At 46.6% G+C, this 13,105-nt stretch overlaps 1 protein-coding gene across 4 annotated transcripts in view; it reads left to right on the top strand.

Annotated features, from left to right (window-relative positions):
- Positions 1-13,105, top strand: part of CSMD2 (CUB and Sushi multiple domains 2) — a 694,802-nt gene that overhangs the window by 521,193 nt on the left and 160,504 nt on the right. For all 4 annotated transcript variants that reach the window (XM_061412621.1, XM_061412618.1, XM_061412619.1 and 1 more), the window contains one exon: positions 10,065-10,267. In XM_061412621.1, the coding sequence (XP_061268605.1) occupies positions 10,065-10,267 (203 nt within the window). The remainder of the gene's footprint in view (positions 1-10,064; positions 10,268-13,105) is intronic.

The raw sequence follows: 13,105 nt of genomic DNA on the forward strand, positions 1-13,105 counted from the left end.
GCTGCTCACACTGCCTACTCATTGGGTGGGTTTGTCCTAACCCATAGCTTCAGGTCTCACCCACCTGCACGCATGCTCTTGTCTTCCTGTTGAACTTGTAGTGTCCCGGCCGTGCCCATCTCCCCATCCCATCCATGTCCTTGAGCAGCCTCTCTTCTCTGCCTGACCATCCCCTTTCCTTCCTGACAACGCCTTCATCTGTTCACGTCCTGTTCATCTCTCAAGACTCAGCCTAGTTGTTCCCGCCTGCAGGGGCCTTGCCTCACCCCTCGGCCTGAGGTAGGGGCCTTCTCTTTGCCAATCTATACCACAGTGCTTATCACACCACACTTAGGGGCAGAAACAAGCCATGTTCTTGTCTGTATCACCAGTCCTCGGCATGTATATGCACCCAGTACCTGCTATCTGTTGATTGGATGTGTGAATATCAGTCAGGAGACTTGTAGAGCTGTACTTAGAGAGTGAGAGACCATGGCCGCAGCATCTATGTGTCTCCTGGTTTTAAACAAAGTCGACTCTGGCCCAGGGTCCATGCAGCTTGGTCCTGTCTCTTTGGTGGTGATAGGATGCCAAAGACATAGCTGTGAGATTCCGGGGGCTGAATGTAAGTGGTAAAGGGAGATGTCAGAACCTGTAGTGAAATAAGAAGTATCTTCTTTAGCATATCGGATTGAAGCTGCCGCTCGTCAAGTGATACACACAGCAAGGACTGTGGGTGAGTTTGGCTGAACTGTGGGTGTCCCTGAACGCTGATGAGCCATTCATTCATTCATTCATTTGTCAGTTCAACCAAACCAGAAGCTTAGTGTAGATTAGGCCTGGTCCTGGGTACTAAGGATGCAGATGTGAAGGAGACACAAACACAACCTTTAAGGAACTCAGCAAGACAGGTGAGTAAGACAGGCTGGCTCTGACACACAGGAGCACATAGAGGGAGCATCTCACAAGACTGGGGCTCCGGGGAGGATATGGAGAAGCCAGTGGAAAAGCTCCCTAGCTGGAGGTGGGGTATCTACCAAGACATGGTAGTCAGATGGTGTATTAGTTCCCTAGGGCTGCTGTAACAAACTAAACGACAACAGAAATTTATTTTCAAACACTTCTAGAGCCTAGAGGTCCAAAACCAAGGAGTGCACCAGGTCACGCTGCCCCTGACAGCTCTAGAAAAGGATCTGTGTCATTTCCCAGCTCCTGGTAGTGAGCTGCCAGCAATCCTTGGCCTTCCTTGGCGTGTGGACACATCTCTCTGCCTCCATCTTCACATGGTGTTCATCCCTGCGTCTCCTCGACGCCTCTGTTTTCAGATCTCCCTCTCCTTTCTCTTAGAAAGGCATCAGGCACTGGACTCGGGTCCCAGCCTACTCCAGATCTTAACTTGATGACATTTACAAAGACTCTATTTCCAAATAAGGTTACATTAACAGGGACGGGGGATTAGGATTTGAACAGGTCTTTGGGTGGGAGACCATGCAAGCCACTACAGGTGGTGTGAGGGCACATGCAGGTGTTGGAAACATCTGGGCAGAAGGAAGTCCCCAGAGCCGGAGAAGGAAAAGAAATGGGTGAAGACTGAGAGGAAGAGGAGGAGGCAGTTATCCCCTAGGAAGCCTGCCGATACTCTATAGGCAAAGGCGAATGACTGGCCAGATATGCAGTTCAGAAAAATCAGCCGGCCCTGGGGGAAAAGGGGGACTGAAAGGGTAGCAAAGAGTCTGGGTGCAGGAAGGCCAATTACTAGCTTGTCTGTGTCTGCCTGTGTAACACCGTTCTCTCTCTCTCTCCCAGTCATCTTCCTGTCTCACTCTCCCTGTGCTTTGCTTTTCTTTCTCCAAAACTGCTTCAAAGACATCTCCTCCTTGAAGTTTTCCTTGCCTCTCTCAATTAGGAGAAGACAACGAAAGGCCTTTGGTGCCAGACAGACGTGGCTTGAATACCACCTCTGACACTATGAGCTGTTTGATGCACCCCTGGCCCCCAGCAAGTCATCCCAGTTAACCCCTGGGGACTCTAGTTCCCGCCTCAGCAAGATGGCAAAAAATAGGCTCCAGCGTATAGGCTTGTCACGAGCACATCAGACAATATGCACAAAGTACTTGGCATGTAGATTTCCAGCACAGGATGAGTTCTCTTCTTCCTCTGGTTATTTCGATGGCACTTCATTTATCCCACGCACTTAGCACCTCCTGCACGTATTATTATGTTGTGTGTGTCTCTTTCAATAAACAGCGGCAGCCTCCAGGGCAAAGACACAGCCTTCCACGTTTGGCAGCTCTCGGCCCAGAGCATGACGTGCATGCCCCTCCCTCTTCCGTGCTGGGCGTTGTGTCTGAGGCCCAAAGAAACGAGTGCACAAACAGGCAAGGCGTCAAGATGAAGGATCACCTTCCCACAGCTCGGTGGGCATGGGATCCCCAGACGATTTTCAGTATGGAAGAAGCCAGGAGACTGGATGGTCACCTGCAGGCGGGCTGCTTAGGCAAACCCAAATGTCTGCTTGGGTCCAGAAGTACCCTTATCAATGACAGCCTCTAATTAGCATTTTATTAGACTTGGGTTTCTATGGGATGAAAAATGTCTTCAATAAGAGTCTTAATACACATGGTTGGCTTGGCAAAGCCCCTGACTAGCTTCAAGGATGTATCATGAAAGAGGTCACCAGCACCCGGAGTAGCCCCTGAGCTAATTTCCCTGCCTCCGATGTTGCCCTTACCAGGCTGTTCTTATTTGGCCACAGGAGTGATCTTCAAATGAGAATGGAACCTTGGAAGGCCTCAGCTTAAAATCCTTCCAGGACATTCCTTCATCAATTGAATAAAATCTAACATTTTCTCCGACCCACAGGCCCCAGCAGACCTGGCCTCTGCCTGCCTCTCCTGGGCCAGGGACAGCCTCGATGGCCTTTCTGCTGCTCTGAGGCTCCAAGCTGCTTTCCTTTCGGAGCCTTTGCCCACACTGCCCTTTATCCACTGAAAGCGTCCTCCCACCTCTTGCCCTGTCCAGCTCGTCATGTGGCTGCCTCCCTTTGAGCTTTTCCTCTTCCTTAAATGTCACTTCCTTGGAGAGGTCTTCCTGGCCAGCCTGTCTAACCCGATGACTCTAACTCGGTGCTCTGCTGTTTCCTCCGGGTTGTGTGTGTGTGCGGGAGGATTGCCCATTTCCAGAGACAACTGGAAGAGGGCACCCTGTCTGTCCTCTTCGCCTTTATCTTCCAGCACCCAGCATCCAGGGGGTGTTTACATAAACAATGGCAGCAAGAGGTCTGGAACTTCAGTTTCTCTCCTCTCTGTTGCCAAGCAGCGTGGCTTCTGCTTGCAGAGGACCTCAGGGTCCTCCTCCGCCTCGAGTCTCCCCCTCTCACCTCTGTTGACCTCATCAATGCCAAGCCTTTGACTTTGTCTGATTATCAGACCAGTGAAGCTGAATGCAATGAACCAGTGCTTTTAATTCCAGGTCTTGCATATCAGCCCCTTAACCTTATGTCTGGTTCACATGTAAACTATTGATCACCGACGGGGTCAGGCTGGCTCTCGGCACAGCCTCTTCCTTCTGAAGGGGTAGGCGGTGTTGTCGGGGGAAAGAGAGGAAGTGCCAAGGTCTGACCTGGACTGTAATTATAGAATGTGGTTCTGGCTTGCTCTCTGACCAGCTCTTGACCTTGAGCGAGTTACTTAATTTCTCAGAACCTCAGTATTATCATTTTTAAAGAGGATGTGATGCTACCTACAAAGTAAAGATACCCATGAGGACTAGATGGGATCAGCTGAAACTGCCTTGTACACGGTGGTTGTTGTATAAATATATTTTCTTTCATTTCTGCTTAGTCTCCATAGTCTCCGTTTTCACACATCTCATCAATCTGGCCCCCTGAGCCTTCATTTATTGATTCTTCAATTTACTTACTCATTCATTCCATTATTCACCCTCAGGGACCTCAGTCGGTCTCTAACCACAGAAGGATTAAACCCAAACTCTGCCAGCTAATCCTGAGGTCCCTCTCAATCCAGCTCTGTCCCCATAACATCCTCACCCCACCCCGGAAGTCCAGTGTGGGAGTCCCCGTTCTTCTCAGGCACCCTAACCTCCCCTCGGGTCTTGTTTGTGTTACTACATCCAAAGAAGACACCCTCCCTTTCATGCCACCCAGACTCCTAGCCTCATCTCCTCCTCCATCCCCTGACATGCCTGGTCCATGAGAACCTCTCTTCCCTGAGAGTGCGTGCGGCAGTGCCACACGGCTGCCACACGGCTACCGCACGGTCTCCCCCGGTGGGTGGTGTCGATTTCCCAGTGCATCACGGACCACGGAGGAAGCAGAGAAGCCAGGGGCAGCTTAGCACAGCAGGGAGGACACTTGTCTGCTCTGCCTGCTGGGGGGCTCCTTCTCCCGTTCAGTCAAGTGTGGGGCCCCAGTCTCCCGACCTGTTGCCCGTGAAATACCTTGAAGAGAAGCCCCTCTGTCTTCACTCCGTCAGAAGCCCTTGGAGGGGAGGCCTGCCGGGGGCCTAAAACATGGCCATCAAAGAAACCCCCACAGCTCTGGTACTGAAGAGGCTCCACTTGTGCCTATAAAAGGGTTTATCTCGGAAATCCAAGAACTAGCTTGAATCCTGCTGGAACTTAACTGGTGACTGAAAGCAAGAAAGACACACACATATCCAATAATAAATACGTAACTGGTAATTAAATTCCACTCACAATGGAGCTGAAAACTTAAAAAATGAATTTAAGAGGAAGAGTACAAAGAGGAAAACCATGAAACCTGACCAGAATACATAAACTAAGCCCTAAATAAGTTAAGGCACCTACAGTGTTCTCAGCTGGGGAAAATAAGATATCAAATTGCCCAAATCCATCTATAAATGTGTGCAGTTTCAATGATAGTATCCATGGGATTGGGAGAAACTTGAAAGGGTAAATTTGGGAAATTAGCTAAGAAATTTGAAGAGGGGAGGAAATATGAAGGGGAGCTTGCCTTGTAAGAATTATCAAAATATGAGACTGAAAACTGAAGTCAGTCAAGTAGCTGTGCTCCAGGTACCTCAAGTTGAATTCTGTTTCGGCCGAGGAGGGAGCCCAGGAATCGAGAAGAGTCTAGACTCAGATCCCATGGTCAAGGTTTCAAACCCACTGAGAGAGCCCGGATACCCAGTCACAGGTGTTCTTCATTCAAGTACTTGTGAGCATCCTTGGAAGGGTCAGATCTAGCCCAGGTAGTGGGGCTACCATGGTGAACAGGACATGGCCCCACACACGAAAGTCATGTTCTTGTTGGGGAGAGGGGTGGTGAACAAATCAATAAACTAAGGTTCAGTTCAATTCAGTTCAGTCGCTCAGTCGTGTCCGACTCTTTGTGACCCCATGAATCGCAGCACACCAGGCCTCCCTGTCCATCACCAACTCCCAGAGTTTACTCAAACTCATGTCTATCGAGTCGGTGATGCCATCCAGCCATCTCATCCTCTGTCGTCCCCTTCTCCTCCTACCCCCAATCCCTCCCAGCATCTCAGTCTTTTCCAATGAGTCAACTCTTCACATGAGGTGGCCAAAGTACTGGAGTTTCAGCTTTCACATCAGTCCTTCCAATGAACACCCAGGACTGATCTCCTTTAGGATGGACTGGTTGGACCTCCTTGCAGTCCAAGGGATTCTCAAGAGTCTTCTCCAACACCACAGTTCAAAAGCATCAATTCTTCGGTGCTCAGCTTTCTTCACAGTCCAACTCTCACATCCATACATGACCACTGGAAAAACCATAGCCTTGATTAGACAGACCTTTGTTTGTTAACAAATACTAAGAAGGAAGCAAGCTGAGCATTTAGATAGAATATGGAAGAGGTTACTTTGGGTAGGTAGCCCATTTGGGAAAATCATGAACCTATAACCCTTAAAAAATTAAACTATACAACTTCTGAGAAAATATTAAAGTTTTGCTTTTTAATCATTGGGAGAAGAAGAGGGTTTGCCCAAGCCTATCATGACATTCAGTATCCTTAAGGGAAAATATTAACGTACTTGATTACATAGAATGAGTAACTCCTATACTAAAAAGGACACCACAAGCAAAATTTAAAGGAAAAGGGACACCAGATGCTAGAAAAAATGTTAGCAACAAATATATAAAAAGTAATACATGTATATAAGGATAATAAATATTTTAAAATTATAATGTGTGAACAGAATTTATAAAGACAAATAACTCAATTAAGATGGATAAGAGGTGTGAATATATACAAATGACCAATAAATATATGCAAAGATATGCAACCTTACTAAATTATCTAAATTTAAAACTCTAGTGCAATTCCATTTCAGTTTAGCAGATGGGCAAGTATTTTAATATAGAATATATTTACATTGTAATATCTGATGTTTGTAAGGGGAAGCTTAGAGAGAAGAGTCGTATGAACACTGTTCACTGGGAATGTAAGTTGACACAATTACTTAAGAGAATAATTTATCAGGTTTTTTATTAATAATTTTAAATATATACCCATTCACCCCCAAATTATTCCTACAATCCAACTGAAATCTTAACATAAATGAAAAACACTACATAAAGATGGGTATGTTCCTTGCAGAATCCCAGGGATGGGGGAGCCTGATGGGCTGCTGTCTATGGGGTCGCACAGAGTCAGACACGACTGAAGTGACTTAGCCTTAGCCGTTCCTTGCAGTATTATATGAAATAGTGAAATATAGCCAAGTAGATGTAGCTCTCTCTTATATAGCATTAAGTGAATAAAGTTACATGAAACTATGTAAAATATAGTCCCCATGCTGGGGGGATGTATCCACATTGAAAAAAATCTGGAAGAATGTGCCACAAACCTAAAATCAAGTGGAAAGTTCTAGAGAACAGATTGGCTGATGTGAGACTCTTTTACAATTCAGGACATCTGTATATTGTTAGCCTTTTTCTGCCTCAAGCATGTCTTATTTTTATAATTTTAAAAGACATTTGTAAACAGATATAGTGATAAGTGGAGAGAATCTCTGGTGATTCAGAGATTCTTTACCAGGAGAATTCTCTGGTAAAGAATCCATAAGCGAATGCAGGAGACCCAGGTTCAATCCCTGGGTTGGGAGGATCCTCTGGAAAAGGAAATAGCAACCCATGCCAGTGTTCTTGCCTGGAAAATCCCATGAACAGAGGAGCCTGGCAGGCTACAGCCCATGGATCGCAAGAGTCAGACACAACTTAGCAGGCAAACCACCAACAGTGATGAGTGGATTGGATCCTGGAACAGAAGAAGGACATCAGTGGCAACACTGGTGAAGTCCAGATCAAGTCTGGAGTTGAGATCACAGTAACGGACCCGTGTTGGTTTCTTAGTTGTGACAAATGTACGCAGGGAAATGTAAGAGGTTAACAATGGCAGAGCTGGTGAGGGGTATGTAAGAATTCTCTGTATTATCTTTGCAACTTTTTTGTAAGTCTCAAATTATTTCAAAAAAAAATTTTTTTTAAATGATTAGGAGAGAGAAACAGAGAGACAGGCTGGTATCCAAGTTTTGCTCTGGGATACAAAGATGTAGGCTCACCCTTGCCCCCACTGCATCTGGACCAGCTTCTCAAAGATGCTAATGTTACCTATGACCTTTGCTCCCCACCACACACTTTTTTTTTAAGACTTAGATTTTTAGAGCAGGTTTAGGCTTCCAGGTGGCTTGAATGGTAAAGAATCTCCCTGCGAATGCAAGAGCCACAGGAGATGAGAGTTCAACCCCTGGGTCAGGAAGATCCCATGGAGGAGGAAGTGGCACCCCCTGCAGTATTCTTGCATAGAGAATCCCACGGACAGAAGAGCTTAGTAGGCTGCAGTCCACAGGGCCGCAAAGAGTCAGACACGACTGAGCAACTGAGCATGCACAGGTTCACAGAAAAACTGAGAGGAAGATGCAGAGATTCCCATTGACCCTCTGCCACACACATGCGCAGCTTCTCCCGTTATCAGTATCCCCCATCAGAGCGGCACATTTGTTACAACTGATGAACCTACACTGACATATCATTATCATCCAAAGTCCATCGCTGACATTACGGGTCACTCTTCATACCCATTATTCTAAAGGTTTGAACAAACGTGTAACGACATGTATCCACTATTATACTATCATAAGAGTATTTCCACTGCTCTAAAAATCCTCTGTGCTCACCAGTTCTTCCCCTCTCCCTGACCTAGCCTCCAGCAATCACTGATCTTTTTGCTATTTCCTTAGTTCTGCCTTTTACAGAGTATCCTATATTTGGAATCATATGATATGTAGCCTTTTCAGAATGGCTTCTTTCACTTAGTAATAAGCATATAAGGTCCCTCTATGTCTTTTCATGGATTAATAGCTCATATCTTTTTAGGGCTGAAAAATATTCTGTTGTCTGGATGACCATAGTTTATTTATCCATTCACCTACTGAAGGACATCCTGGTTGCTTCCAAGTTTTGGCAGTTATGAATAAAGCTGCTGCAACAACAGTATGCATATGGTTTTGTGTAGAAATCAATTTTCAACTCCTTTGGGTAAATACTGAGGGGCACAATACAATCCAGAGATCATATGGTAAGAGCATGCTTAGTTTTGTAAGGAACTGCCAAACTGCCTTCCCAAGAGGCTGTACCACTTTGTCTTGCCACCAGCAGTGAGAGTCCCCATCGCCCCACACCCTCATCAGGGTTTGTCCGTGTTCTGGATTCTAGACGTTCTAATGGGTGTGTAGTGGTATCTTACTGCTTTTGTTTTCATTTGCATTTTTCAATGACTTATGATATAGAGCATCTTTTCATATGCTTATTTGCCATTTTTATTCATATATCTTTTTTGGTGAGGTATCTGGTAAGGTTTAGCGCATTTTTAATCATATTATTTGTTTTCTTACTGTTAAGTTTTATACATTTGACTCTCCATATCTACATATTCAGGATCCACAGATTCAACCAACCTCAAATGGAAAATATGGTAAAAAAAAAAAAAAAATCCAGAAAGTTCCAAAATGCAAACTTGAATTTGCCCTGCACAGGCAACTGTTTACATGGCATTTACATTGTATTAAGTATTGCAAGTAATCTAAAAGTTTTTCAAAGCATACAGGAGGATGTTCTATGCAAATACTAGGCTTTCCTGTATGAAGAACTTGAACATCCTCGGATTTTAGCATCTTGTTATCTTTTGCAGAACAGCAATGTTTAATTTTAATGAAGTCTACCTTATCCCTTGCTTTCTTCATGAATCTTGTCTTTGGTATTGTATCTAATATTATATCACTATAATCGAGGTCATCCGAGTTTTCTCCTATGTGATCTTCTCCGAGTTTTATAAATTTACATTTACATTTAGGTCTGGAATCTATTTGAGTTCATTTTTGTGGAAGGTGTAAAGTCTGTGTGTCGATTCATTTTTGCACAGGGACGTCCAATAGTTCCAGCAGCATTTGTTGAAAAGGCCCTCTCTGCTGCATTGCATGGCCTTTGCTCCTTTGTTAAGGATCAGTTGACTATATTAATGTGGGTCTGTTTCTGGACTTTTGATCTATTTGTCTCTTGTATCACTGACATCACACCGTCTTGATTAATGTAGCTTGCTAGTCTTGACGTCTGGTAGTGTCAGTTCTCCAGACCTGTTCTTCAGTACTGTGTTGGCTCTCCCAGGCCTTTTGCCTCCCCATATAAACTTTAGAGTCAGTTTGTCAATATCTACAAATAACCTGCTGGGATTTTGACGGAGTGTTTGTTTTTTTTTTCCCTGACTTTGCGTTCTCAGCATCCCTTTCCAGACTAGACTCAGGAGTGAGGTCTGGAGACTGCTGTGTAGAGTGGAGGAGACAGCAACAGGAAGCTCCATAATAATAAACAAGATGCACAAAATCTAGCCTCCCTTGCTCTTGTCCCCATTTCTAGTGACCCCCAGTGGGCAGAGCAGTCTAGATGGAAGTTGAGAGCATAACTGCCGGACATCGCTTCCTGTTCCTTCCTGCGAGTCTTTCTTCGGTGTATGACTTGCCCTGAACGGAAACCACTGGAAAGTAGGGGCTGAGCCCTGCGTGACCACCTGCCTCTTCTCTCTACGCAGGCTCCACTTCCTGGTGTTTGACACAGAGGAGGTCCATGACGTTCTGCGCATCTGGGATGGGCCGGTGGAGAGTGGGGTCCTGCTGAAGGAGCTCAGTGGCCCGGCCCTGCCCAAGGACCTGCACAGCACCTTCAACTCCGTCGTTCTGCAGTTCAGCACCGACTTCTTCACCAGCAAGCAGGGTTTCGCCATTCAGTTCTCAGGTCTGAGCCCACCTTCCACCACCCGCCTCCATCAGTCCTGCCTCGACCTCCCGTCCCCCTCCCTCAAGTCCCCTCTTTCCACCATCTCTCCACTCGGGTAAAGATGTTTGTTGAGCATCTGCTCTGTGCCTGGTTTATGGGCAATGCTGGTTTAACATTCATGCCAAGCCTACTCTAAAGGGGAAGACAGGCAGGCGAATAGACACTGACATGCCAATCGATGAATATATGGAGAAAGAAGTGTGAACTACAATGGTCACCTTGGAACATCAAGGAAGATGTTCCAGGAAAGACGATGCTCAAGCTCTGACCCAAACGATGAGTAGAAGTTACGGAAGAATAGACAGTATTTCAAGGAGAGTATGGTTAATTATAACGTGGGTTTAGAGTTGCCATGTACTTGGACTTGCAGGATTCCTGGGTCCTTATCAGATAAGTAAGAGAGAAAAGGGCATCTTGGGTGTGAAGGACATATGAAGAGGTGCAGAGGCAGATCATGGGCTCCAGATGTAGAGGGTTGTCCTTGGCTGAAACCTGGAGTATGTGGAGGGAGGCAGGGCAGGAATAAGCTGACAGTGGTTTGGGGCACAGTCACGGAAGAACTGATCTGACACATCACACACTCTGATTCTTAATTTAGTGCAGATCTCAGTAAGGACTGGGAGCCAAATATGAGTAATCTACATTCAATTACTTATGTACTGTGGTAGCCAAGTGTGGAGGAGCATCACAGAGAGCTACCAAAAATGGGCAGTGCTCAGACATCCAGGTCCTGATATGAGCTCGCGTCTGTGATGGTCCTGCCTCTCCTGCGATGCATCATCTCACATCCTCTGAAGTGCCTCTTCCATCACTCATCTCCCTGCACGGATCACTCCACCTCTGTCTACGCTCATGTTTAGTATACAGCAGCTGTCTCATTACCATCTCCTTACTCCACGGTGGGTGTGAGGGGGTGGTTTCCATGGTGATGGCCAGAGCAAGGCTGTGTGGCACCTGGGCTGTGGCTTTGCCTCCACTTTCTCACCTGGTATATAGATCAGCTAAGGGTGATTGGGTATATCTCTAGCACCGGTAAGGCTGTAATGGCATTACAGAGCCTACTTCCAGCTGTTTTAGGCATCTGTCTTCCCCATGGAGACCAGCATTTAGCAGTGTCGGGTGGGGGGCTGGCACACATGAGGGTCTCCAGGACCATGTTCCTATGTACTCAGTAACTTGCCCACTTAACATTCACACCAGCTGCCAGCCTCGTGAGAAATAGCTCCTTGTGGGATTCATTGGGAGTCTTCGTACTGGAAAGCCAGTACCCACTTACCCAGCGAGAGGGCCCCTGGTGATCACCCAGTAACACTGAACTGACCTAAGGTTAGAGTCCCATTGTGGGGCCACAAGGGTCATTTCAGCTACGCATTTCCCGACATCGTCCCCATGAGGTCCATGAGCAGTTCACTGGTATTGCAAGAAAAGGAAGTCTGCCTGATCAAATTATGTCAGGAAGGTGCTTAGGTTGAGCCAGACCTAAAGAGATTATCTGTAATTTGGAGCCTCCGAGAACATCTGTTCTGCTAATGCAGATGAATTCAGAAGGTGTCGGGCAGGTCACAGTTCTCAAACATATTTTATCGTGGGTGACTTTTTCCAAGGCTATCTCAAAAGACTAGCATTTCATGAAACAAACTTTTGGAGATTGCTGGCATCCGCCATACAAAGCTCTCCCAGCAGAAAGGCAAGTGGAATGATAAAGAGACAGCTCAGTCCTTTCACTGGGGAAAGGAGAATTAGGAATAATTAAGCCAGATATGTATTTTCTCTGTGTTGAAGCTGATGGGTACGGTTTTACAAAAGGCCCATCATCGTACTGGCAGATTTCCCCCACGGATTTGCGATATCTGACCTCCAGCGTGTCTTCAGGCTTGCCACGTGGGCCGGAGTCCCTGGGCGCTCCCGTGAGCCATGCCTTCACCCAGCTACTTTCTCACACACTGCTCAGCTCATAGACGCTGTCTTCCTCCTTCAAGGTTCATCTCAGATGCCACTTCTTCCTAAGCTCCCCATTCAGAATAAATGGCTGTCTCTACTGGACCCCCAGCACTTCTGTTTCTTCAGCACTTTGCCAATTCTAGGCACTCGGCCTTGCCGGGGACCTGGCCACCTACTTGCCAGCCCACAGGAAACTCTTAGGGGGTAGGGGGCCACCTTGTGCCCCCCACCAGACTCCTGCAGCAGGAGCCCACTCACTACTCAATGGACCACTGGGTACATGAAGACATGAACAAGTGGATGGTTTTCTCTTAACACAGGGTTTCCCTAGGCAAGTCACCCTGAGTATCACTTAGGTCCACAAAGAGAGGAGTGGGCAGAACTACATGGCCTAGGCTCCAGGAAGGCTGTGCCAACCTGGCCTGGCATGCTGGTATACCCGCGGTTTGGGAAAGGTCACCTTCCCTGTTGCTGTCATCACTTAGCAAATACCAGCACTGCTCTAGGGAAGAGGGAACGGCTAACCCCACGTTAATGTTATCGTGTGTGTTTGACAGGGGATTGTACAGAAATGCCAGGGATGATTAGTGCAGGCTTGGCTTTATTGAGTAAACACGACTGTGTAACATCTAACATCCTGTCTGCACCACATGGATCCAGCCTCTCCCTGGGGGCTTTGCTGAGCAGCTCACATTCAGGAGCATTAAAGGGAGAAAGTGAAAATGAAGAAAAGGTGAGAGGGAGCCCTGAAGGACAGGCACGCGTAATCACGGCCATCTATAGAGCCAGCACCACCCTAAACTCTCTGCGACATTATCTCTTATAATTTTCACAAAACCCATAAAGCACCGGCAT

The sequence above is a fragment of the Bos javanicus genome, chromosome 3 (assembly GCF_032452875.1).
Source record: "Bos javanicus breed banteng chromosome 3, ARS-OSU_banteng_1.0, whole genome shotgun sequence".
NCBI classification, from domain to species: Eukaryota; Metazoa; Chordata; class Mammalia; order Artiodactyla; family Bovidae; genus Bos; species Bos javanicus.